General features: G+C 41.3%; 1 protein-coding gene across 1 annotated transcript in view; it reads left to right on the top strand.

Moving 5' to 3' along the window:
• The window catches only part of LOC122786300 (CUB and sushi domain-containing protein 3-like), a 303,505-nt gene that overhangs the window by 222,979 nt on the left and 52,690 nt on the right, over positions 1-27,836 (top strand). The window contains exons 14-31 of the mRNA XM_044052500.1: positions 3,582-3,764; positions 4,125-4,451; positions 6,096-6,290; positions 7,473-7,611; positions 8,025-8,212; positions 8,489-8,677; positions 12,067-12,183; positions 12,563-12,778; positions 13,926-14,114; positions 18,509-18,609; positions 18,742-18,810; positions 18,942-19,098; positions 21,105-21,296; positions 24,032-24,158; positions 24,445-24,647; positions 25,095-25,286; positions 25,670-25,808; positions 26,677-26,864. Coding sequence (XP_043908435.1) covers positions 3,582-3,764; positions 4,125-4,451; positions 6,096-6,290; positions 7,473-7,611; positions 8,025-8,212; positions 8,489-8,677; positions 12,067-12,183; positions 12,563-12,778; positions 13,926-14,114; positions 18,509-18,609; positions 18,742-18,810; positions 18,942-19,098; positions 21,105-21,296; positions 24,032-24,158; positions 24,445-24,647; positions 25,095-25,286; positions 25,670-25,808; positions 26,677-26,864 — 3,111 coding nt within the window. The remainder of the gene's footprint in view (positions 1-3,581; positions 3,765-4,124; positions 4,452-6,095; positions 6,291-7,472; positions 7,612-8,024; positions 8,213-8,488; positions 8,678-12,066; positions 12,184-12,562; positions 12,779-13,925; positions 14,115-18,508; positions 18,610-18,741; positions 18,811-18,941; positions 19,099-21,104; positions 21,297-24,031; positions 24,159-24,444; positions 24,648-25,094; positions 25,287-25,669; positions 25,809-26,676; positions 26,865-27,836) is intronic.

Genomic DNA, 27,836 nt, shown 5'->3' with positions numbered 1-27,836 from the left:
GCATGGTTGACTCCTGGTTCAGTGGAGCAGTGTAGTGTGTGTGTGTGTGTGTGTGTGTGTGTGTGTGTGTGTGTGTGCTGTAAGGGACAGAGTCTTCAGTCTCTGTGTGTGTGTGTGTGTGTGTGTTTGCGTTGTGTTTGTGTATCCATACGTGTTGGGATGGAAATCTATTTCACGTCACTGTCTTCTAAACCAACGGTATGAAGCCCCACTGCATGATTTGTTTAAATGAAGTGTGGTACAGAGGAAGCCGGTGGGTGAAAGAAGCCAGAGTGGAGACAAACTGAAGTAAATTCTGCACCACGCAGCGTTTTCAACTGACAACACGTGAATGAAAATACACGGGTGAACTCCCCTTAATAACAACATCTCATTGCTTTCACAGTAGGATGTATTTTATCAATTTGTTTTGGGTCCCATAGGATCCCGGCCCTGTTGCAGCCCTGTAGTGCTCAGACACGGAGCAGGTTCTCTCGTAATCACCCGGCACTAAACAGCATTTCCTTCACAGCGACTGAAAACGCCATGGAATGTGAATTCATGAAATATTCATCCACAACATAACTAGAAAACAGGGTTCAATTTAACAGTCAATAACCCCAGTATTGGGTTAATGATTTAAAGCTTTTTTGTGTGTGTGTGTGTGTGCGCGCACATTCAGCATATACATTATACAAATGATTTAGAAGGTATCCTGTTAAGGGCAGGACTTACTTAATCACAGTAAACAGCATTTCATTTGCTGCTCATGAATTATTGAGTCATGTAATAGTCAGTTCTCTTGTAGCCACCAGTGCTAGTGATACTGAAGTATTACATCTGTGGTCATTCGGTCAAAACCCATTTTTAAAATGGATTTTTTTTTCCCTCCCCCCATTAAGGCTTATTAATAATATATTCCACACATTTCAAAGCATACATACATAGCTCTGGTTAACCGAGCAGAAACAGTTTCGCGCTGAAAAAATGGTTCTGATTCATGTTCTAGCCGAGGATCATTTTAATTGTCAATAGCACTCTCTATAGCGTTAAGGTTTTCTGGAACTACCAGAATAGATTGAGTAGACAGAGACTGATGAAGTTGTAGATTATACAAAGTATGAGATGCCGTTTTTTTTGGCATTCATTGGTCATGAAGTAATTTGAAAGGCTCATCAGGAAAGAGCTCCAGATGGTTGAGAGCTTGTTAGACTCTTTGTTTTTACATAAAATGGAGAATAAAATGCAGCTTTAACCTTTGTTAAGTATTTTCCTGGCATGCCTCTTTTTGGTGCACTTAACGCAATGGTTTAATCACTGACGCAACGTATTTTTTATTTAATGTTTGTTGTCCTCAGCTGGGGAGACGAAGCGATAGTGGCATTTAAGTGGAGCAGAAATGACTCCGAGGTGCGGGTGTCCTGTTCTCGTCACCTGTACGCGCTGTGCACAGACGATTGGCAGAATCTGTGAGAGGACAGGCACATCCTGAAATTCCCTGATTATGTTGGAATCACAGGCTTATTACAAGGTCATGAGACAGCGTCTGGAGCGATGCACATCTCCACAGTGATGTGTGCAGATCAAAGAAAGCACCTTTTTTTCGTGTGTGTCCTCTTTAAGTGACAAGAGTGGGCAGGAGAATATATGTGTTTTAATGAGAACAGAAAATTGCCATCTTTCCTGCAAACACAGCCTATTAAATCAATCCTCCAAAGCTCCTCAGTGGCCTGGTTCGAGGTGCAACACAAGCCGAAAGGAAATGTCAGTGTAGCAAGTGTTATAAATGAGATAAATTTCAGTCTACAGACCGTCCTCGCCGATGTCTGCTGCGTGAACGAGTCCATTTGAGCCACTCCCTTTAGGTCACAGTGTCATGAAAGCACGAGCTAATTAGCCGGGCTGAAGTTCTCGTTTCTTTTCCTTTCTCTCGATTCAGACCTGCTTGAATATACATACATAATAGACTTTCCTTCCAATTGGTTTTGTGCTGTGGCAGTCGCTGCTGTACTGTCGGCGTAATGTGTTTCAATGGATCCTGCTTTTGTTCTGGTGGCATTAACGCGGGAAGGAAAATTGAAATTAAAGCACAGCATGAGCGGAAAACACGCAGGAGACCTTTTTGCTAAGAACGTGGCATTGATCGCCGCATACAGTCAGTATTTAATCACTATTAGCCACCTACCTTTAAAATCCCTTTCACTATTTTCATGAAAGACAAGCAGCCCATAAGCCTCCCCGCACCCAAAATGTATTACCTTACTGTGTGTGAATCCCCATGGAGAACAGGGTGCGAGCATGATGGAAGTATTAATACCTACAGTATATACAGCACACGTACATTCACACATACATACATGTACTTTAAGGAAGCTAAGACTTTGTGAGTGTTGTTGTTAACAATAATAAAAAAATAATAAAGGATTATTCCGTATGTGAGAGAGAGCAAGCATATGTATTCTATGCAGTATGTGTGATTGTGTGTGTGGGATTGTCCTGACAGTGTGCCTGTTTTTGCTACAAAGCAATTTGTTCTCCATTTCTCATAGGTGTGTGTGTCTGTGTGTCTGTGTGTGTGTGTGTGTGTGTGTGTGTGTGTGTGTGTGCTGGCCAGGCCTTGTCTGTGATTGGTCGAGGCCGTGAGCTTCATAAAGACAATGTCATGATGGAAATTAATGCAATACATCACAAACACGTGCTCAGACACCCACACGAGCACAAAACTTTGCCTCCTGTCATGGGCCACTCCCGTAAATAATACTGGAAATAGGAAAAGAATTGGCGAATAAAGGAGAGGAGGACCTGGCAAATGGAGAGTGCACTTCCAGAAATAGCACACGCCAGCGAGAGGTTTGCACAGAATTATGGTGAATTGGGGATGGTTGGAAACCAATTCTGTGACTGAGGATGCAATACATTGCTGTTGTTAACCCTTTCACACTGAGCGCATCGCAGGCGACATGTTTGCACGGGTGCACTTTGCATGAACGTGATAGCGCGGCTTCTGAAGGCTGAGAAGTTGCACGACAAAGACCATTGTGGTCATTTCACTCACGCTGTTGCAGGAATCCAGCGAATCAGCGTCTTAGTCACCAGAGGGGAGAGCGTTGGAAAAACAACTATGCATAATTTCCATTTTTTGGCCTGTTTTTGCAGATTGAGACTAAAACTCAAACAAATGTTGCTTTAAAAATGTGTTATACTGTTCAAACAACTGCCAGATATTGAAAGTTATTTTGGAAAAATGGGCAAAAAAAAAGTCCAGGGAGACATTTCGAGGTGTTAAAGGGTTAATAACATGAGCAGAAGGAAAAGCATCAACCTTGAAGATCAGTTGGAGAATTGCTATTAAGTGGGAAATGGTTAACACTGGGTGAAAAGTGAAAAGGAACTCATGCAGTTTCGTTAAGTTCTTTACTTTTTTTTATAACTGTTATTAATGTGTTTTCTGGGTTTATTTTCTTAAATGGTGCTGTGATTTATAAACCTCAGTAACACTGTTAGACTAAGTCAAGATTCGGGTCATTTGGCCTCGTCTCTAAGGTCCACAAAGAAATTAATGACTTTTCATGGAAACTGTGTGTTTTTTTTTATTTTTACAGAAATAGACAAAGAGAGCTGTGGTGACCCCGGGACTCCTCTCTATGGAATAAGAGAGGGAGACAGTTTTTTAAACGGAGGAATCCTGAGGTTTGAATGCCAGTTTGGCTTCGAACTGATTGGAGAGAAAACTATCGCCTGCCAAGACAACAATCAGTGGTCTGCAAACATCCCCATATGCATATGTAAGTAATAAAATCATTGAGATGTGATTTGCTGGGATACGGCTCCAGAAGCTCGAAGAAAAATAAATAAATAAAGGAAAAATCCAGCGTTTGCTCTGCTGCAGTGTTGATAACAGTCACTCTGACCTGTCACCATGTTGACAGTGCAGAGTTTATTAAGGCCTGGAGCGGATTATAAGTGATGAATCTGTGGAGAATGAATATTTAACTGTATTTTTTTCTGTCTGTAACACCCGCCCTCCTCCCCCCATCCCTAAATCTTTATCCCCAATCCCCATTTCTCCCTCTGTCTGCCCGCCTGGCCTTTTCTCTGACTGTCCCTGACTGTCTGTGTTTCTGTCCTTCTCTTCCTCCCTACAGTCCCCTGCATGTCCAACTTCACTGCTCCCTCAGGGACCGTCCTCTCCCCAGATTACCCAGAAGGCTACGGGAACAACATGAACTGCGTCTGGCTCATCCAATCGGATCCAGGCTCCAGAATCCACTTGGCATTTAATGACTTTGACCTGGAGGCACCCTACGACTCCCTGACGGTGAAAGATGGTGAGACAAATGACGCCGCCGTCATCGGGAGGTTCTCTGGTGCTGAGAGTCCCTCCCACCTGACGTCCAACACCAACACGCTGAGGCTGGAGTTTCAGGCCGATCACTCCATGTCAGGAAGAGGATTTAACATCACCTACAGTAGTATGTCATCTTTATGTTTCGTTGTTATGGTCGGTTATGGAGGAATTTGCTATATGTGTTGACAAATTCAAAAATATTAGATTTGTTTTTTTTGTTTTTTTACAAGTTGAAGTATGACATCATTTAGTTGTTTATCTGTTTATTTTGCTCTGCGGCAGAATAATGCTGTAGACTCTGAGAAATGGTTCTGTTTTGAAACTATAAGGCAACATAAATGGAAATGCATTCTGTGCATGAGTTTCAGCCCAGACTTCAAATGCCTGAGTTCGATGTGAGTAAACTCTCAACTGGAACCGTATCCATCCACACTTGAACTTCTCTGGCTTAAACGCTCTTTGTCACGGTCCTAATCAATCATTGTGGTCATTTTCATCCAACAATACCATATATGTAATGTTTGGATATTTCTTTGTAGTCTTTAGATCCGATCATACTCAAAGCTTTAGCTTCCAGAAAAGACAAAAGACAGACTGTATTGATTCAAGAGGGGTAATTTGGTTAGTTCAGTAGCTAAGAATAGAAGTGTAAGGAGCAGAACAAAGAGGACAATAAGACGAGAGATACAGTAACGTAACTGTGTTTGGAACCTCTCTGGTTCCTTGTCAGGTGACGTGACTGATATTGTTTTCATCTCTGTGAGTCCAGGACTTAGAGGTGTCCAGGATGTAGTTACATAAGACGACTTGAAGTAAGTGAAAACTATCTTCGTACCGTCAAAAGAGGAGCAATACATTTACCAGAAGCCTCCAAATCGCTCCTTTTAAACATCACACTCTCCGTCTTTAACCTTTGCCAAAATATAAAGTCCACGTTCTGTTTGCTGTCAGCTGTGCAAACATGTGTCACGCATCAAAACCCAGGTGACTGTTGGACGTATTGACGAGCAGCTTGCTCGACATCAGGATACATAATGTACAGTAAATGAGATGGTTTTGGATTTGCTGGGAGCCATATTTGTTCATTTTTAGATGCAGGTGAACAGTGTTTGAGATAATTTAAGCTAAACACGTCTCCATACCGGACAAACAGAGATGGAAATTGATATTGATCTTCTTTCCTGTGTTTGAGTTGATGGCAAACAGGCATTTTTCTCGACGCTGAAATCTTCTGTCCACAACTTTCCTCACAGTATTTCAGTGGCCGTTGCTCGTATTATTCAGTATTTTTCTGCTTTTTAATCTTTTTAGGTCAGTGGATATTGTTTAAATGAACCAGGGCCAATGTGGTTATGTGACATGCATTTACTACTGGGACTTACTTACGCTTTTATATGAAAGATATGGGTATTTTAAATTGCATAGTCCTCTAATCTCTTCAACCGGATTATATCCTGAAGCAGAAATACTTAAATCTAGGTACAGTACAATATACATATGTATATGTAACAAACAAATCTTCAAGAGGTAGCATAGAATAAAAATGTGGAGAAGGACTAAATACTCACATCACAGATAACAGACGCTTACGTAAGCGTTGCATTGTGATTTAAGCCAAAATAAACTTCCTTTTTAAGATGTTTTGTAGCGTGTGAGTGCCTGTAAAGTGTATTCTCTGCTAATCTTTAGTTTCATTTTTCATTTGTGTGTTTTCTGTGGCCGTCTAGCCTCTGATACATTCCTCATTATGTGTCTTATATCTCCATAGCATTTGGCCATAATGAGTGTCCAGACCCTGGCATTCCTATCAACGCTCGCCGCTTTGGAGACAGTTTCCAGCTTGGCAGCTCTATCTCTGTGGTCTGTGAGGACGGATTTATCAAAACCCAAGGAAGCGAGACCATCACCTGTCAGTTAGAAAGAGGAAAAGTCATGTGGAGTGGGCCCATTCCTAAATGCGAAGGTAAATATTGACACGATTTCTGATTTCTGTCATCCAATATATCATCATTACAACACTGTAGCATCAAGACCAGTGATACAGCAGTTTAAACTCTTAACTTAATTATATGAAACAATGTACCATATAATATGTGAGAAAATAACAATATAATGACCTGTTACCAAAATGGTCAGGAACGTTAATGACTCATATTTTACATTTAAGATATAATTGGAAGCCAAGAGGAAAAAAAAAAGTAGTGATAAAATACGTTGAAAAGTCTAATTAAATTTTCTTACAGGTCATTGTGCCACTCCATTTCAACAGTATTTAATACATGTATTAACACTGTTATTCATCTCACACGTTTCAAGCAATTACATTAGCATTAAGAAATTCTAAGTAAATCTTAAGTATCGAGGTGCAAAGTTGAATCAAAACAAAGTCTTAACAGTCATTATGAAATAGCTTGGAACAAAAGGACAGTGCATTAACTGTGTTAAGTGTAAGTATATCAGCAGGTATAATTAACATTAAGACGTGCTCACAGTCTCTGTTGATGCAGACACGTTGACTGAACAAAGGGAAACCATTTCATGTTTCCAGATCCGTCATCTTTGAAACGACGCAGACAGACAGCAGACCCTGAACTCGGAGCAAAAAGATTTGCCAAAGTGACCATAAAAGCCACCGCCTCTGCACCGACTGACAAACAAATAAAGTTGTAAAGCATTTTAGTCGCTTTTTTTCCCCGTTCACGAGTTCGTGGACACCAAAGGACACTACTACATATTAGATTGAAATTTGTCCCATGTCACGGTCCGATTGAACGGCGTTTCACTCATGAATGGCAACAGTTTTTAAACGTGTTTACCAAGTTCTTTCACTGCCCCCAAGTGCCAGAGAGAAGGTTAATGTCATTTTAAAAACACAAACTACATCAAAGGGAATCTTGCCTTTGATTTATGGAGTGATCAAAGAACGATAAGGTCTCTGTCAGGGAAAATTGTGGTCGACTTAACGAAACCGCAATGATGAATCGGTCTAATCAGGCCTCTTGATTGAAAATGTATCCTGCACGCCTGTCCGTGGTCATTTTAGCCATAGTCAGTTGTTACGTATCAACTTGGATATTTCACTTGGAAGACAACTCAACGTTGTTTGTCTTTTTTGTGTCATCCATATCTCTCCATTCTCTCCCAGCCCCGTGTGGAGGTCATTATTCAGCCCCTAGTGGAGTGATATTGTCTCCTGGGTGGCCTGGTTACTATAAAGACTCCCTCAGCTGTGAGTGGGTGATTGAATCCGAACCCGGACGCTCCATCAAAATCACATTTGACAGGTGGGTGGCATAATTCTCTCATCCGGTACATTGTAAAGGTACAGTAGATTCATTTAAATCAACCTCAAACTGAACTTTACCTGAAAGATAACTACATTATCTTAAATGTAACAGCTGTTTTAATAGTGTTTGGAGTTGTTTGTAGAGCAGGAATTCTGGGTAGTAATGTGGTTTATTCATTGCAAAGATATACTCTTATACTTTTCACTTTAGTTAGGGCATGTCATTTTTGAGGGTCGGGGGGAAGAAGTTAATGTCAGTTTTGGAGGTTTGAAGGAGAAGCTAGATAATTTAATAAAAACTCATCGAACACAGATATTTACTTTGTATTTACTGACATAATATTTCCCATCATAAACGTAATGATCCAGAGGAATATGATAAATTGTCTTGGTGTTATCCGTGTCTCGCAGGTTCCAGACTGAGCTGGGCTATGACTTCCTAGAGATCCACGATGGGCCGAACCTCTTGTCTCCTCTGGTCGGCTCCTTTAATGGCACCCAGGTCCCTCAGTTCCTGTTCAGCAGCAGCAACTTCCTTTATCTGCTGTTCACCACGGACAACAGCAGATCAAACGCTGGCTTCAAAATATTATATGAAAGTAAGTTAGAAACCGATGTGGACATGCGTTCACAAAGTGGACTCAAAGAAAAGGTCCGCTTTCTTCCACTGTTCTAATCCGCAAATGTCTCCAAGCGTTTCTAAACACGAATGTACAGCATCACACGCTGGCCTGGAATGGAATCATTAGCTGAACAACGAATGCAAAGCGTGATCCAATATGTTGAGACTTAAACCATCTGTGATTCACAGGTCAGCTCTTTTTAAACCCACAATTCTCCTCACCTAGAAACACAATCCTTTTCTTCTTCTTCAGGTGTTACAGTCGACAGCTACTCATGCCTGGACCCTGGTATTCCTGTCAATGGGATTCGTTACGGACAGGATTTCTCCATCGGTTCCACCGTGTCGTTTGGTTGTGATTCTGGATACAGACTGAGCCACGAGGAGCCGCTGGTGTGTGAGAAGAACCACTGGTGGAGCCACCCTTTGCCAACATGTGACGGTAAATATCCCAAAAGTGCTTAAGTAGTTAGGGTCACGTAGCTGAAGCTGAGATCGACCACAAAGATATTTTTTCATACATCCAACTCAGGTAAGAATACAGGCAGGTTTGTACTCATTTCCTGCGCGACATCATTCTTGATTTTTCTACATTTTCTTGTCCTAAAAAGGTTTATTTAATAAAACATGTTATCTTGACCTTGATTCAGAATGAGAATACACTGTTTCCTGAGTGGTATCACATGCTGGTACCACTCAGGTTTAAGTCAAGTTGACCTTAAAGTACTGTGTGGTAGCACACTTGTTTTTCTCTGCATGGAAACGGCTTCATTCTCAAATAAAACGTCTGCTTTTGAAATGACATTTATTTATTTATTTATTTATTCATTTTATTTTTTTGAGATAAAAAGGAAAGATAAGTTCACCAAAAAACAAAACACACACCGACGACACCTATGTGACTAATACTCAACAAGATGATCTAACTTATCCAGCGCAGGAGCATCAAAGAGGCTCGACTGTGTGAGCTCGCTCAGCAGTGGAGCTGATACCATTCTGTAGGGAGTTAAATCATGTATAGAAAATATCGTTTTGTGACAAAATAGCGGGTCTATATCGTCAAGGCTGTGGGTGATGTCAGAGCTTGTGTACTGTGCATTGTCTACTGTACTGTATAGATGCGTGTCGACACCTGTGTGTGTGTGTGACTCTATGTCTGTATCCTGCTTTCATCCACGGGCGCCCCTGTGAACACAGAAGTGGTTTGAGGTAGGTATGAGTTAAGGTTGACGAGAGCCTGTATCGGCTCGTCTCTCTTCTCTTTCAAACGGAGGAGTGGGGAGGGACGGGGGACGCAGGAATAAGAGGAGGGGGTAAGGAGGACAGAAAGGAGGAGAGAATGGTGTGTCTGTGGTTCAGCTTGTTGGTTCATTCGCTTGAATTGTGCAGTTCCCGGTACCGCCACTAGTTAGAGGCAGTCTGTGCATATAAATATCAACACAGACCACATGGAATTTATGTGCTGAATACTATTAGACAGTGTTTATACTCCACAGTGTGTACCGTACTGGTGGAGGAAATGATTGCTGCTCTGGTTGCTCAGAAATGGTTCGGCCCAATGATTGACAACCAGTACACGGTGAGCAGCGCCGGCTGAGTCAGCCCTGGGAAGTGTGGCACACAAATCAAACACGGTTCACACTGAGAGAGATGAAAATAAATAGCCGTGGAACATATGGTAGGGCAGCGTGGTGGTGCAGCGGATAGTTCCCACAGCAAGAAGGTTCATCCATGTTCCCCATGTCTCCATGACATCTGACGTAATCATTTTAGGAGAGTACATATCAGGTTATGTTGTCAATTATTGTGCCCGTCTCAAGTGAAAACAACTCTCCATTCAGTCACAGTCAAAGGAGAAAATGAAAGATCATGGGAAATCTAAGAGAGGAGGATGGAAAGCAAAGAGAGAGTAAATAGCTGAAAATGAGATTCTATGCAGTGTCTTAAATTTCTCACATAGCCCTGGCAGAGAGTATGAATAATTAATAGTGTGTGCATGCAATCTTCAATGCATGAGTGTTTGTATGTGAGTGTGTCTGCTTATATATAAGCAATATTTTGGAAATAGTCTCACCCCTCGCTCTTGTTTACGGAGATGCTGATGGAGGGTGACTGAGAAGATGCTGATGTCCTGTTATGGTACGAGCAATTATTTGCCTAATTTATGTGGTGATGTCGTTCAGTCAGCAGTGGCCAGGAGTTTTTATCTGGGCTGCAGCTCTCAGAGTTGGTGGTTTTGAGTGTCCCACTTAAGAAAACTTCCACAGAACTTTCAGGTTTGACCTTCTTCGTGCTGCTCTGCCACCGTTGCACTTTTGATGTAATGTTATGGCATTTTGAAAAGGTAGATGACAGACCAGTCGCCCAACTGTAAGATGAACCAACTGGAGCGGATAAAAATGGTGCACCCTTGCCATATATGCATACATTAGTATGCATAGAATGACCAACTGATTTTTCTTACCTTTTCTGAAAAGCTGGTCTCAACTCTGAGTATCTGTTTGCCAGTGTGGGTCTTCACCTGCATGACAATGTGTTTAACCATGGTGCGGGGTCATCTCGGCGGCCGTAATCTGATTCTCAATGTTTTAGGAATGTTCCCTACAGCTTTTTCACAGCCTTCGTTTTAAAGGAAAACAAGCAGTCCGATACTGGTCAAAATCACTGGATCAGATATCGGGCAGATAATAATGTAGAATCCAAAAAATCCTATACATCACGTGCTTCACTATGCACAAACTGTAAAAAGTATTTATTTTAGCTGAGTCATGTTTGGGCTGTTTATTTCTTCTATTTGAGAGAACAATATTTGTTACACAGTTGGAGAATTATGTCTTTATGAAATGACTCAGTCAGCACAAATGTGTTGTGAACAGCTTCATAACTTCATAAATGGTCTAAAATCACGGTATCGGGCTAATATCGGAGTTTTTGATATCGGTGTCGTATCGGACACAAAGTGGTTTTTGGACATTGAGACAAAAACTCAAGCTAGTGTTATTTTAAAAATGTTTGATACTGTTCAAATGTCTGGCAAAAGCTGGTGTTTGTGTACAACTCTAGTGTTTTTTGTTGTTTTTTTAAATAAAACTTGTTAATACACTATTTTAACATGCAGTAAATTGTAAAGAGCTGCCAGATATTGAAAGTTATTCTGGAAAATGGGCAAAAGCACTTACTCACAGGACATAGTCTGGCCCTTTTATGGTTAGAATAAGCAAAAATGTCCAGATGGACATTTCAAAGTTTAGGTGTTAAAGGGTTAAATAGCCTTTAAGAGCACAACCCACTGAATAGGCAGTACAGTTTTCATATCCAGATCGCCACCGTAATCCAGTTATTTATGTATGCATTTTTACTGGGCCATAACCCACACCCCCGGAAAGTTTCATCCGATTCTGCTCTTTACTCTTTGATTTATTCTGCTCACAGACAAACATGTCCAAAAACATAATCTCCTTGGTGGAAGTAATGATATTCAAGCTCTTGTTTTTACATTTCTATTCATTGTAGGTTGTCTGCGTACATTCCAGCTCAGAGCACATTTAATACACGTGGATTCACTTGGAGTGGGTTGTTTCATGCAGAGCCTGTCTACCTATCTGTCTATCGCCCCAGCCACCCACCCATCCATCCATCCAGCTGTCCATTTACCTCTTATAGTGTTTGTGTGTGGGTAATACCCATATGAGAGGTCCACAGGGGAACATTATCTGTTTTAGCTATCAACAATCTCATGCTAACCTATTCTCTCCCTCTCTCTCTCTCTCTCCCTCTCTCCCCCTCCCTCTCTCTCTCCGTGCCCCACTCTGTCTTTCTCAATCTATCCAGCTCTATGTGGTGGAGATGTTAGGGGTCCCTGGGGAACCATCCTTAGCCCCGGCTATCCAGACAGCTACCCTTCATCTCTCAACTGCACCTGGACTGTTGAAGTCAGCCACGGGAAAGGCAAGACTCACACACACACACACACACACACACACACACGTTCACACTGCTTAATGGAAAGAGACAAAGTGAGAGACAGTAGCAAGAAGCATGCATGCACCGTGCAGCTACTGCAATGCTATAACACAAGCTCGCATTCCAATAGTTGTTCAGTATTTTCAGTGTTTTCTGTCACATTCAGAAGGACAGTTCATGTCGTACATATGTTTCATCTTTTATGATGTTAGTTTAGTTGTTTTCAATGTGATTTCCCTCTAAAGTGATTCATACAGATTATAAATGTAGGTGTGAGTCTGCTGAGGATGAATCAAAGTTCCTCTCCCAACCTGTCTGTCTGTCCACTTGTCTGTGTGTGTGTGCGCGCGTGTGTGTCAAACAGGAGTCCAGTTTCAGTTCAATTCTTTTCATCTGGAGGACCAACACGATTACCTCTTGGTTACCGAGAACGGGAGTTTCCTGCAACCACTGGCTCGCCTGACTGGCAACGAGTTGCCTAGCAACATCAACGCCGGTCTCTATGGCAACTTCAAAGCCCAACTACGATTCATCTCTGACTTTTCTATCTCATACGAGGGCTTCAACATAACTTTCTCTGGTAATTAACTCACCCGTAGTGATATTGTATCTTCACTCTCACTTTCCTCAGTTCAAGTGTTGAATTTCTTCTGAAATGTTAATACTGCAAACCTGTAAAACAAGGGTAAGTTTTTAACCTCAAACCAGGCTGAAAAATAGCCAAGCGATAACACCTGTCATGAATTTTGCACAGAATCAGCCTCAGCCTTTTTTTAGAGACAAGAAAGCAGAGCAACATCTCTACCCAGGCGAAGACAATTATTGTCTCTTAAAGTGTATTGTGGCAAATGATCTGTCATAGCTTTACCTCAAGTTGTACAGTTACCAAGGAACAGAGCTGTGCAATATTACAAGTAGATAAAAGTTGCAGACAAAAACAATACAGGCATAATATTTCTTTCCCCGCACGTTTTGCTGTACTGTGTAGAGATATGGTACAACAAGTCCGTGTTTGTTCAGGAAAAGAAAAAACATTTTGCCACGTTTAATATAGTATATTAGGTCTAATGTGTCACTGTGTTGTCAGTGTTTTTCCTCTTATCAGAGACAGTCACCACTGGTCTACTCAAAGTTGTATTTTTGAGTAACAAAAACAACACAGAACAGCAGAGACAGAGGTCACACAACATTAAACCAAATGCAATCCAACATTAAACAGCACAGAAGTAGAAAAGATGAGATGGAGACGGATTCTTCATAGCCTGTGTTCCAAAAATGTGTGCTAATTGCAAGCACTTAAGGCGAAATCCAAAGCCGCATCTGCCCCTCATGAACTGAGATTCACACACTCACTGACTGTGGGGGGAAAAAAAAAGCACTTTAGGCTCGGTTTACACTGAAGGACGTCGTACCACCTCCCAGATGGCATAAGCCGAGTTTCACAATGTACCACATGCGATGTGTCACCAGAAATGTGACTTGTCAATTGTGTTGTATTGCAGTACACTGTCAAATACACATCGCCAGCCTGAGCCCACAGAAAATAAAACGCCTTCTGTTCCTCGCTAAAAACACAGAATCAAGTGCACTTCGGGACATAAAGGAGCCAGTTTTTGAAAAAAGACCCAGGCTAGGTACTAGGAATTTATAGGTTTCTCTCCTGAGCTGTTGTATCACTTTAGATCATTTAATTCATGTATTTACAGAGTTTCAATTGATGTTTGCAGAATATACTTTGGAGCCATGTGAGGACCCCGGTATGCCTCGGTTCGGCAGGAGGAACGGCTACAGTTTCAGCGTCGGCGATACGTTGTCTTTTTCCTGCAATATGGGTTACCGCCTTGAGGGGGCACCAGAGTTAATCTGCCTCGGTGGTGGGCGGAGAATGTGGAGTTCTCCTCTTCCAAGATGTGTCGGTAAGTAGCAACCTTAACAGAGAGGTAAAGAAGTAAAGATTCTTTCATTCAGGAATGGTCTTCTCTGTGGAGGAGGAACATTTAACGCAGTGATTTGGTGTTTACTCATTTAAAGATGGTAACTGTAAGCATTAGACTAATTCTAATTGCATTGATAACATCAGTAAACCATTTCCTGAGGAGTTCATGTTCTCAGTCGCTAGTTTGAGGTGTTCCTCAGCAGAACATGAAAATAGATATTACAGTATGGCACAAATGAGTGGACACCAGTGTGATTGACACCTGGTATAGGCGCCTTTAGTCCATAATTGGACTCTACATCCATTTTAATATACAGTCTTGTGACTGTAAGTGGTTTACATCTTAGAGAGCCGTGACTTCTGATGCAATCAGTTTTCCCTCTATTATGAAGGAACACGCAGGCAAGAGACAACCAGGTCCAAAATAAGCTTTATGATGATGCTTAAAATCCACATAAACCCAGTCATAACTGGCTTCACTTATTAGAAATAGTGCAGATATTAAACCGAAGTAGTAGCTGGGCCAGTAGGCCTCGTTGAAACTCTGGGCTGGGCGCGCAGTCAGCAAATTTTCCGATGGGCTGTTGTTGTTGAAAGAGGGTGCTGATTAACTCTGATTAACGTTTGTCTGTTGAGAAACGTCTTGGATTTTTGCAGAGTTTATAATACAAAGTTTCAGTGTTCGTCTGGTTTAATGCGCTGTGGATTTTGCTTGGAGATAAAATGAAGGGTTGCAAAAAAGGGCCCACTATTATTCTACGTGGTAAAAGAAAAGGAGGATATAAAAAAAGACTGTGTTTTTGGGTCTTTGAGAGTCCATGGTGAGAGGGATGGCTCACACTCTAGTGATATTAATAGTCCTCTCATGTTATGTTCTTTGAGGGTAGTAGCATTCAAATATTAATCAGAGATGAGTCTTTATTGTTGTAGATTCTCCATTCTTTGGAGATTTGGCTCGTGCTTCTATTTGAGTTGTGTCCAGTCTTAATCCACTGGGCTTCCGTGTTAAATCCCCAAAGCTGCTCAGTTTTAGAGGAAAAGGAATCTCTTGTTCCTGCTTCTTGTCCCAAATGACAATTTAATGCTGATGAGCCAAAAAAGGCGGAGAGTGGAGCCTTTTTGGGTCAAAATGTCCATTCATTCTGATATTCTGGCACAAGAATTTCCTTCTGAATAAATGAAATGATATCTCCTCTTGTCTTATCTTATTCAGGCCTGTGGTGTCTGAACTAAAAATGACCCTTAACTGAATAAGACGTCCACATGCGACTGAGTTTTGATCTGGTCCGAGTTTTCAATATTAAGGACATTACAATAATTACGATGCTGAATTCCTGAAGTAGATGACGTTAAAGGTTCCAGGCAGAATATAATATTAAAATAAGTTGTATCTGAGATGTACATATGAAATAAACTTAACTGAAGGAAATACCAAAGTGACGTTTATTAATTTAACTTGTAATCTTTGGCTTTTGCTTTATGCACCGTGACATGAGTTTATGGGAAATGTAATATGTTAAATTTCAATGCAAAATGTTTTAAATGTGCAAAATTTGAAAAGAGGTACAAGCCGCAAACAAAAAAGCACACATGAATACAACCTTTGGAGCGGCCTGCCCGCGTAGATAAGGCTTGCAAACACAGTGTCATCTTTTAAATCTCTTCTTAAAACTCATTTTTATAGACTTGCTTTATGTGATGCCGTCTTTTTATCTCTTTTTATGTAGAATGTTAACCTGTGTTTATCCTTTTATCGCACTGCTTTCTTCCTTTCTGTGCATTTTTATTATGTATGTAAAAGCACTTTGTAAATTGCTGTTTTTAAAGGTGCTATACAAATAAAGCTTTACTTACTTACTTACTAAAGTGAAACACAAAGACTCTGTGAACGCATACAAAGCAGAGGACTGCTCAGTCAGGCATGAACACACTGATGACATGAAAACTCCACCTGAGGTTGAAAATGAGAACGTCCTGAGTTGGAACCCTAATTACTAACTGCACAAAAAGGCCGCAGCAAATACCAAATGAACCGAAATAAGCAAATGAATGGATTTCTCGAAAACCAGTTGAAGCTCAGCACAGAATAGCTATTTGTCAAAGTGGTGAGCGAGACGGTGATTTGGATAAATGTGGCTAAATCATCCCTTCCAGAAGAGTTTCTGTATAAATAACTGGGTATAAATAAATGAGCTTCCCCTGATTCACAGACCAGTATCCGCCACTGAACTCCCCATATGCACTTAAGTCTGTAAATTGCCACCAACAAAGGGAAACTGCAAACACACCACAGGTTATATTTGTGAGATTTGTAAAACTAAATTAAAGTAATAATATAAAAAGACAAACCGAGTAGGTTTGGGCGCCATGCTATTAACTCTGGTGTTTATGTTTTAGCACAAATCCTCACTTTGTGTCTCCCTGACCGAAGCAGCAGCTCTGTGGGTGAATCAGTCTAATCCACAACAAGCACACAGCACAAGTGTGGGAAAGACAAACGTTAGGGTCCAGATTTATTTAAAGAGGACATTCAGAATAGAGTTTATTTTCAGCTTTGCGTGATGTTTGCCGAGCCAATCATTAAGTCTGAGACTCGCCGCTTCCTCGTCATGCAAGTGACGTGCCAGTCTTCTATGGTGTAGTGCACTTTGCTATATTTAGTTCCCGTATGTTGTGTTGCGTTGCTACATGATGATGAAGTGTAGAGGAAAGGGTAGGGAAGATGAAGAAACCTGCAAACCTTTGATTCTTGCTTAGGTTTTTACCTCTATACGTTTATATTGGGTATGAATAAGCTAAATATTACTTTCTTTTAAGAGTTGCTTGCCTCACTTACCCTGGCGGGTCAAAGCACATTGCTTTTCTAAAGCACATTTAAAAACAGAGTTGAAGGGGTAGCACAAAAGTCTATTTGCTTTTTCATAAAGCAAATCTTTGGCTTGTTATTTATCCAAGTTATGCCTTATTTCCTGTTGCTATACCCTACTGTTTTATGTACTTTATTTCCATTTGTGGAGAGAAAAGAGGATTACATTGAAAGGAAAACAACAATTAAAGGGACAGGAAAAAACTAAATGGAAGGAGAAAAGTGGATGAGAAGAAGGTTGATTAAAGTAGAGGAGGGGACTGGGGAAAGAGAGAGGGGGGGAGCACAAGAGCGAGGGAGTTACAGAGGAAAGAGGGAGAGGGTGTAGAGGTAATTTTCTAAATGGAAACCCTAGTAGTGTGATTTATTGACAATATGACAGCTGTAATATGACTATTACACCAGTTGAGACGTAAAGAGGGGAGAGCATCACAGAGAGCGAGAGAAAAAGAGAGGGAAGGGGTGCATTGTGTAGATAGAGGGCACATGTAAAGACGCACACGTGGAGTCTCTTTAGGTAAATGAGTTCCTGAGTTTTACTGCCGGTGCGTTCCCTATAACAGCCGCAGAGGGCTGACTGCACAGCTGTTAAAGAGGGTGGTTAAATGACTCTCAGGCAAACGTACACACACATGCATACACAGAAACAACACACACACATATAAAACTCACATGCACACACAAGTGCACACAGAGAAAAAGCAAATAAACACACACACACACTAGTAGAAGTATGATTTAAAAACAAAAAAATACAGTTTTTCACGTTATTTGTCCCAAGATTCCTCTTTGGGGTTACGTCACATCCTCTTAACACTCACTGTATGTTTTAACTGTGTAGTTTAAAGGTGATATATGGAAAATACGTACATATGTGTTTATAACAGTAACTGCAATCCCATTTCAAAACATTGCAAAGGGGCGGGTCACCAAACTTTGAATGAAACATAGAAATACAGAGATGCACTTATGCTCAGCTTTACACATACATCTACACGTGTATAACAGTCTCATCATCGGTTTTTTCATATATATTTTTTTACAAACATTTAATGTATTTGGTTCATTTTTGGGTGTGAGTTACAGACGGAGAGTACAAGTGAAAGTGTAATTATCACATGATGACAGGGGGCGAAAATGGACCCGAAAATCCATTGACAAATGCACGTTTTCCTCCGATTGACACATTTTTGAGAGGGGTGCTGAGGCTTTCTAGGATTGGTAATGTCCCGATGCGAAGCAGCTACAGCAGTGTGTCAACTTGCCCTCGAGTTTTATTATGTGGTGGGTGGAGCAACAGAACGAAACAGCAAAATCAAAAACCTAAATTTTCATTTGCGGCCCGCATATGAAAAACTATTTTGTGGCTGCACAATTGTTATTAGTGAAGCCATTATTTCAATTTCACATGTTTCCTCAATCTCTGGCGACAGCTCATGTTTATTCTCTGTCTTAATATAAAACATTTCTTCCAAAGCACATTTTTAATTCTCTGCCTTTGTCATCAGCGGAGTGTGGCTCTTCAGTTATCAACAACGAGGGCATCCTTCTCTCTCCAAACTACCCGATGAACTATGACAACAACCACGAGTGCATCTATAGCATTCAGGTAGTGAACCTAGTCAACATTTTCACATTAAAACATTGATTAATCATTATGATGCAATAAAACCCGTGTGGATACTTGTGTTGTTTACTTTGGCTGTAAATAACTCTCCCTTGGCTGTCGTGTGGACTTCAGGTGCAGGCTGGAAAGGGCATCAACATTTCTGCTAGAACCTTTCATCTCGCCCAAGGGGATATACTCAAGGTAAACATGCATGCACACACATGCAATTCTCTCTGCTGGGTTTCTGTGCGAGTGAGGCTTTAAAGCAGTCGGTGTGCTGTAAGTCCCTGTGAGTTTGCATCAGGAGCGCGCTCTTTCTGTTGTCTGTGCAGATTTATGACGGCAAAGACGGCGCGGCCCATGTTCTTGGAGCATTCACAGGATCGTCCATGTTGGGTCTGACGCTGATTTCCACTTCAAACCATCTCTGGCTCGAGTTTTACAGCGACTCGGAAAGCACTGGAGAGGGATTCAAACTGGTGTATTCGAGTAAGTTCACAGCTGACACGGGTGACCTTTGTGAACTTACTTATTGGCAAAACTTGAAATCCCTGACCACAGCGAAGTTGTACTTCCTTTCTCGCACTTCCAATGGTTCACAGAAGATACAGGTTCACAAACTTTTCAAACATTTCAAACTGGAATATAAATGTAAACTGCCAGTGGCTCTTGCTTTTGGATTGGACCTTTGTTGTATCCAGGTGGCAACCTGTTGTGAGAGGAAGAATCTGAGTAACAATAACAATCTTAGGTCAAGTTTTGAAGCTGCCACAATCGCCATTATTGACTGGCATCATGTTGAGAAGTTCAGAGATGTCACCTGCTCCTATTTGACTTGTCAATCACACTGGTGTCCACTCATATGTGCTTTATTTTATTTGACTTTTTCAATCAAATGGGGAAAAAGGCTCATTTTCTCATTGACTTCCACTCAAACCTGGTCCTTTATCACCCCCCAGTGACCATTCAAAATATTCTTATTTCCTAAATGGCTTCAGGAGAGACCTATAAGACGACATCCATTGTTTTTTTATGCACAGGAAAGTTATTAATGATTTGCAGCAGTGACCTAGCACACGCACAGCGGCGTGTTTTCTTCACACATGCATTCAATTATTGTTTTAATTAGAGTATTATGATGACCTATCACATCCATTAGATTCATGCTGTTAAAAGTGTAGACAGTCCGTTTTAATTCAGCCACGTGACAGCTGTTCCGATTCTTTTAAATGATAAATTATTGTAACATACTTCCTCTATCAGTTTGTCTCTAAATGGTTGTAATTTGCATAACCATCATGTAACTGAAATGATGACAAGAACATTTGTCATGTTTGATAAACAGAGCTTTCAGAGAACTCTTGAGTCCAGCGTGGGATGGAGTGTCAAAGGTGCGCTCGTGATGTTCGCACATTCCGCAGCGCCCTCTTACAGTCGCAATAAAAATGGAATTGTTGTTCAAATGGAGTCATGCAGGATAATCTGCATAATGCTGCGATGGTGTTTCGTCTCCGTATTTCTCTGCACCGCACATTTCTCATTCTGATGTTTACAAAAGTCCTATACTTAAGAAATCATTGCAAGAGTATTTATGTTTTACACATAAAGCTCAATTTAAGATGGCGTTCCACTCACGCTAAATGTCAGGAAGATGGGAGATGTGCTCTGCAAGCAGCCTTTTTAAGTATTTTAACATGCTGATTGAAGTCTTTGCACACTTTTGGTGCTAGTCCATTATACAGTTCTAGCACCACTCAGCTCTGCCACCTGTTACATGGAGTCAACGTCCGACACAAGGATCAAAGCGAACAATGCAGAATTATAGTTCAGTTAAAAAGACTCAAAAATCCTAAAAACATGTGTTAATCTCCAACATTTAGCAAGGAAATGTCTGAAATCTTACTATTCAACAGAGGAGTCTGGTGTATTTAGCGACAGCACTGTTGAAAGCCCGCAATCGTGAGCCGGATCACAACCCGTTCAGTCGTGTTTTAGGTCATGCAGGAAGTACTGAACTTAATCTTGATTCTAATGAGTCGGAACAATGAAAACCACTGCTATGTTTTGTCACTAGTTTGTGTGTCGCGTACAAAAACAACGTCACGGCGGTTTCATGCAGCCGCGCTATGACGAGCTGCTATAATAACGGAAGCCGAGAGCCGAGTAGAGCGCGAACTGTATAATGGAAAAGCATCATTTGTCTTCCAGGTAACACTGAGCATGAAAACCTGGTTAAAGTCTGAGTCAGACGTGATATTTATGTGCCTCTTCATGAATAAACACAATATTCTAAATATTACCATAGATTCTAGTCTAACAAGCTCCAGTATCACACCTGACTATTATTGGTTTGTCTCACACGTCTTTTTTAACAGGATCTGTGATATTAGTAAGCTTGTAAACATGTATTCAAAGAATATTGCGGTTTTCTTCCTTGTCCAACTGGCAAGTGTTTTAAAAAGGACACACTTTTTCTTCTTCTTCTGCCTCTCTAGGTTTTGAATTGTCTCACTGTGAGGACCCAGGTGTTCCTCAGTTTGGCTACAAGGTCAACGACCAAGGTCATTTCTCTGGGAGCAGCATTACATACAGATGTGAGCCCGGTTACACTCTGCATGGGGCTTCCACACTCAAGTGTATGACCGGGGAGAGGAGAGCCTGGGATAATCCTCTGCCTTCATGTATTGGTATGTGGTTTTTTTTTGGGGTTTTATTTTGCTATTTGCAGCCACTTACACAAATAAAATGCAGTCATGTGATTAAAGAAGCACCTACATGAGTTATGGGTTTAACAACCATCTCACAACCTCACTCTTACTTACCATATTACGTCTATTGGCAAGCATTAATCAAGCATTTGTTGAGTTGCACAAGACTGTGGTCGTGACTTAACTGATGATGGCATTAATTTATGCATACACCTTTTTAAAATATCAGGAAGGATCCCAGTGTTAACTCGCGTAGCGCAGTCACTCGGAGCTCCCTAATGCAATAACCCGGCGGAAGCCCATTTCCTGTGGAATTACCTCTGTGATTTTCTTATGATTTTCACACACTGGAGTAGTTTTAAAGTCTCAGTAAAAAGCCCCTTGTTGTACAAGTGGTTTTCCTCCCGCTGCGTTCTGTTCTCAGTCATCCGGGTCATAGCACCGTCAGGTGTGTAGATGGTAGACAACTGGTCTTGCATTTTGTGAAGAGGTTTCACCTCTCATCCAAAAGTCTTCGTCACTTTTGATTTCAGGGATTCTAACTAATGAGAAATGATCGTCACACCATGTCACTAGACCAATAATGGTGTTTTACTGCCTGTGTAATAAACACAGGAGTATATTTGTGTGTAGTGCCTTGATTTGTATGTCATCTTGCACTTATTTTGAAGAGATTTTCATTTCCTCTTAGTCGACATTGTCCAATTAATCCCAAACAAATGCTGAGCCTGCACAGAGCCGCACATAAAATGGCTGCAGCAGCTGCGTGCCACACTGGAGCTATAGGCATAACAGTAAGTCCAGTGTTTTAAGCACGTTCTTGCCCCAGTGCTGCCTCTGAAATGTCTGATTTTTGGTTTCAGCTTAATAAGTATCTTTCTCTCTCACTATCAATAATGAAAGAGTCATAAAACCACCGGCTGATATTCTTTGACTTTATATTTTAGCAGTGACACTCTGTGACCTCAGCTAACCTCCAGTCTTAATATTATATTGCTTCTTATTATTACTCCAAGTGTTTCCCTCTTTACTCCCTTTGCCTCTCTTCTCTCTCTTTTCTTTCTCTCTTGCCTCCTCCCCTCTCTCTCTTTTTTTTCGATTCCAACTCTTAATATCGCGCCTATTACTCGAGATAATGTATTCCAGTGATGAAGGGAGGAGAGCCTGGGGGGAGGAGGGACATGAGGAGGAGGGAGGAGGAGAAGCAGAGAGGAGGGATGAAAATATATAACCAAGAGAGACAAAGAGAGGGAACGGGGAAAATAATTTTCTGTTATATAATGTGCGGTGATTTCTGTGTGGAGAAATGCAAGCATCAGAACTTTCTCTCACTTTTCTTTTCTTGCTCTGAGTGAGAGAGTGAAGAAAAAGAGATTCTCCTCTTTCTTCACACGTTAGTCTCTGTGGTGATCCTGTAATCCCCGCGGTGTCTTGATGGAAAGTTTGCCGTGGGTCCCGTCAGGTGAACGGATCACAAGTGGACAGCTCTAGACACAGATGTCTCTTTTAGAGATGATGTGGTGTCCTGTTCTTTTCACACTCAGTACATTTCCATGCACAGCCGAATGCGACGACAGTCCCAGAATACATTGATTAATTTGTTTAGCGTGTCTGCCTCTGCTACGCTTGGTGGCAGTGTGCCCCCTTTCTGCTGGGTGACCTATTACGTCACCGACTGAAGCAACTTTAGCCTGTTGTTGTTGTTGTAGCATCGTTCTGTCTCTTTCTAACACCAATTAACCTCAACATGTTTCATTCTTTAAACTGGCAGAGCATACATTTGGATTTCACCATGTTTTTTCTTACCACTCTTCTCTTATTTCTGGGTCAGAGCCCCAGGGGTGGAAGCTGTGGTGCGACCCCATTGTAACAAGGGCCTTTCTGCATGTTTGTGTGTAGGTTTCCTCCCACAGTCCACAAACATGCAGATTAGGGGATTAGGAAAACTGGACGCTCTAAATTGAGCGTAGGTGTGTGTGAGATTGAATGGTTGTGTGTGGCCTTATGATGACGGGGCAAACTATGTCAGCTGGGATTGGCACCTGCGACCCTCATAATTCCAACCAGACTAACATTTTCCATATATTACAAATAAATCTGGTTTTAGCTGGATTATGAGCCCAAATACGTCCTGGGTCAAACCACCGACTCTGCTGATGTCCTCTGACCTTCTACAGTTTCATAATGAACTGACAGTATTTTCACAACACTACCCGTTTGCTCTACATTGATTCAGTTGCAGCCACCGCCAACAATATTAAGATTGACTGCAACATGTCAATATTTTCAAATGGGTCAAATGCAGCACATTCGCTGTCTCCCTCTCACATGGACGGACAGACAGAGAGACAGACAGACAGTGACGACGGCTCCGTCCATAAATAACAGCTACACACGTGTGCATCATTTGCTTTGTGCGGAGAGGAATGACGAACGCGTTTATTTGCATTACGAGCCACGCTGTGTTCACGGGGAATTCATGTGGAGGCACATTAGAATGTGGAGTGTGAAATGATGCATTCAGAGTTAGTTGACCCCCTTTGCGATCGAATCGTGTGAAATCAATGTCAGAACAGGGTCAGTGACTCGTCATACGTCACTTGCACTCGTGAATTATGAGCGATTGCTCACTGGCTGATTAGAATGATGTGGTATTTGTAATATTATCACACTTTGTGCAGTGAATAATCACGCTTTTTTTGTGATTCCTGCAGCCGAGTGTGGTGGTCGTTTTAAGGGTGAGTCCTCAGGGAGGATCCTTTCTCCGGGTTACCCGTTTCCCTATGACAACAATCTACGCTGCACCTGGACAATTGAGGTGGATTCGGGAAATATTGTGAGGTAAAGTTGAATAAAAGTCCTCTTTGTGTGTGTGAAACATGTCTTACTTTGATTTCGCTGTTTTGTGTTTTGTGCTTGGATGTAGTCGTCAAAGTGCTATGCTGTGGTTAATGTAAAATTGATGGCGTGTGCATAATTCATAGGAAAACTGTCTTACTTGGACTTATACACTTCATCGACACAACGCAAAGCCGCACAGACTGTTTTGACCTTGTGAAATTGTAATGCGATGAAGAATTCATGTGTACGTCGCTAATGATCATTTATTCATTCTTTGGACTCGCAGTCTTCAGTTCCTGGCCTTTGACACAGAAGCCAGCCACGACATGCTCAAAGTGTGGGACGGCCCACCTGAAAATGAAATGTCTTTGGCAGAGCTCAGCGGGTCTCTGATACCTGAGGGAATTCACTCCACTCTGAACACTGTCACCGTTCAGTTTGAGACGGATTTTTACATCAGCAAGTCAGGATTTGCTATTCAGTTCTCCAGTAAGTCTTGTCCATGACTAATGCATGAAACATTTTGAAAATGAGAAAGTTGTGATAGGAGTTTACCTCCTACTGCACTTCATTTTGTTATTCCTCTTTGAAGTCGCCCCGTATCCTGTCGTTAATTTGCATTTGCAAGACTCTACTAGATTTCCTACGAGAAGTCTCTGTTGGACACTGTTTTTCTCTGGTGAATCATTTGATTAAAAATCAATATTTACATCACTGGCGTCCAAAATCTGCATAATTGTTTTATTTGAAAACCTCACTTGACCAGTCAAAGATGATCTCAGCAGATGGTTCACGCTATGTGACCGTAAACAGCTATACTTCACTTAATACAAATTAGAAGATACGAACAGATGTAGGATCTTTATAATCCCTCTCCCTTCTTTCTCCTCTACTGCCTTCTCTCTCTCTCCCTGTCCCCGCCGTCCCTCTGCCCAGGCTCAGTAGCTACAGCCTGCAGAGACCCGGGTGTTCCGATGAATGGAAGTCGAAGTGGCGATGGCCGCGAGCCAGGGGATTCGGTGTCCTTTCAGTGTGACCCAGGATACGAGCTCCAGGGGGACGACAAAATCACCTGTATACAAGTGGATAACAGATACTACTGGCAGCCCAGCCCGCCTGTCTGTATAGGTAAAACATTCCAGCAACCATGTTTTTATGAGGTCAAACAAAAATATGCACTCACTGTATACATCCCTGGAGTTGTTTATAGTCTGTTACCTTGCTCAAGGAGACATCTGCATTTGACTTATGGGGGGATATTTTGTGGTTCCTACATAATGTATTCAGTGTGATACTATTTCTTTATCCATATCTCTGCATTCTACTTCTTTGGAACGAGAGCCCTGTAACTTAGAATCTCCTAAAAGTAAAAGAAGGAAAAAAAAAACAAAAAAAAAAACATTGTCGTGACTGAGCTAAAATTAGTTTTTCATCCTGCCTGGTTGCGCTGGAAAGAATATTCAAATTTGATGATGTTTTATGACTTATCGCTGCTTGTGTTCCCATCATAGCTCCTTGTGGAGGAAACCTAACTGGCTCCAGTGGATTTATTCTCTCTCCAAACTACCCGCACCCGTACCCTCACTCCAAAGACTGTGACTGGCTCATTGCTGTCAATTCTGACTATGTCTTGTCACTGGCATTCATCAGGTAACCAGGTTCTACTTCTTTTTTTTCCCCTAAGAAACGTGAGGTATTTTTGAAGAAAACCATGTGACAATAAGTGCTTTTTACACATAAGTAATAATGACAAAATATGTGTTTTAAACCCTATTTTTGAAATGTTACAAACAAAAGAAACGAACATAGTTTTTCTTCAAAGCACTAAAGATGTTTACTTGTTTTACTCCTGACTGATCCTCACTGCAATATGATAGAGTCATATTAAAGTTTGATCTTATTCAGACTGTTGGTTACAATAGTTTTGAATCTTGTAACGCTGTTTCTGCTGTTAATCTTTATCTTTACAGCAAAATCTTATACTAGCTCTGAGTTGGTTTGCTGCCATTATGCTCTCTCTCATATCTCCACGTCTTACTTTGTCTCCTCTCTCACTAAAATCAATACAATGTAGAATAAGAAATGACCTTATTCTCATTGGATTGGGTCGATTAAAAGCCAGAATCCGTTATCTCTCTTTTGTTACCTCCAAATGAACTTATGTTTTCTAAAAACTTGCCCAGCACTTGGGCAAATTAATTAAAATGAAGAGCAAATTTCACAGCAATCACTGCGTGTAAAAGTCTACTTTCTGATATCAGTCAGAAACCTTTAACCACAGACGCTGAGCAAATACATATTGTACAGCAGCGTCAGATTGTGTTGTGCTGTTTTTCTTAAAGCTGACATGTTAACATTCACTGCTATAATGCTGCTGTCAAAGCGTGCTGCACATACTTTCTAGTACACATGACAAAGCACATGAACAACTCTGAGACCATCAGGCTCCCGCTGATAACGTCATATGTCAGTATTGTCCTCAAAATGTGGTTTTTTTTTTTCTTTCATCTTTCTCTAGTTTCAACATCGAGCCAAATTATGACTTCCTGTATATCTACGATGGTCCCGATAGCAACAGCCCTCTGATTGGTAGCTTCCAGGACAGCAAACTCCCCGAGCGGATAGAGAGCAGTTCAAATACCATGCATTTAGCATTCCGCAGTGATGGGTCTGTTTCCTATACTGGCTTCCACCTGGAATACAAAGGTAAAATATTCTGCCAATACTACCTCAGTCTTTGTCTCAACTGAATACTGATTAAATAGTTTTTTTGTTTTTTTTTTTAAAAAAAGCCCAAACTTCACAGGGAGATGAAAATGTGTTTAGAAGTCATCCCAGCAGGGAGACTTATTTACAACATAGGCATGTTTCAGTACGGCATGGTGAGTAATACTGAAATAGGGCCACTTTATTTCTGATGGAAAAAAAAAACCCAAAAACTTTACAAGCCGCACTGTTTTTATAGCCAATTTGTAAATGTCAGTTTGAAAAATCATTTTTAGTTGACTGGGATGTAAATGCAGCAGGGACGTCTGTTACTAAGGCACACTGGGAAATGACTCATTCAGGCTTTTTCACTGAGATTGTGGCAGTGCAAGTGTCCGATTCCTCTCATTAAAGCAGGACACGTCAGGAATGTGTTGAGAACTCTTTCATTTTCTCCATTTACCCGAAAAAAGAAACTCAATGCGCACACACGCACGCACACGTGTTTGCGGTCGGTTACTTTCCCAGTCATGACAAAGTGCATTATGTAGATTTTTTTGGAAAGGAAAAACACAAAAATCCCAGCTGAATTAGTGTCTGCTGAAGTCGTCTGTCACCGAGGTCACTTTCATTCACTCGCACAAAAGAATCAACAGTGGCTTCATGTGGACTCAGGAATTAAATATTAAATTGATCCAGAGTGGCTGTTAATCTTTTGGGAGGGGGCCCAAAGCCATCATTTACAAGGTTAGTGTACCACACAAACGCCGGGGGATGAAGTTATTGTTCTTGCTCCATCTTTGGCAAAATGCAGCTAAGTCAAGAAGACTGCTAAAAAGGCCAACACAGTTCCTGCCTCATTTGATTATGGCTCAGGACTTAGTTATTATTAATTTAACTTTGATTTAGATTTGATTATTCATGTGCGCAACAGTGCGCCTGTCGCTTTTTCTTTGCCTCACCCTCTCTCTC

This window comes from Solea senegalensis, linkage group LG20 (assembly GCF_019176455.1).
Source record: "Solea senegalensis isolate Sse05_10M linkage group LG20, IFAPA_SoseM_1, whole genome shotgun sequence".
Classification (NCBI taxonomy): Eukaryota; Metazoa; Chordata; class Actinopteri; order Pleuronectiformes; family Soleidae; genus Solea; species Solea senegalensis.
This window is presented reverse-complemented; position numbering and strand designations above follow the sequence as displayed.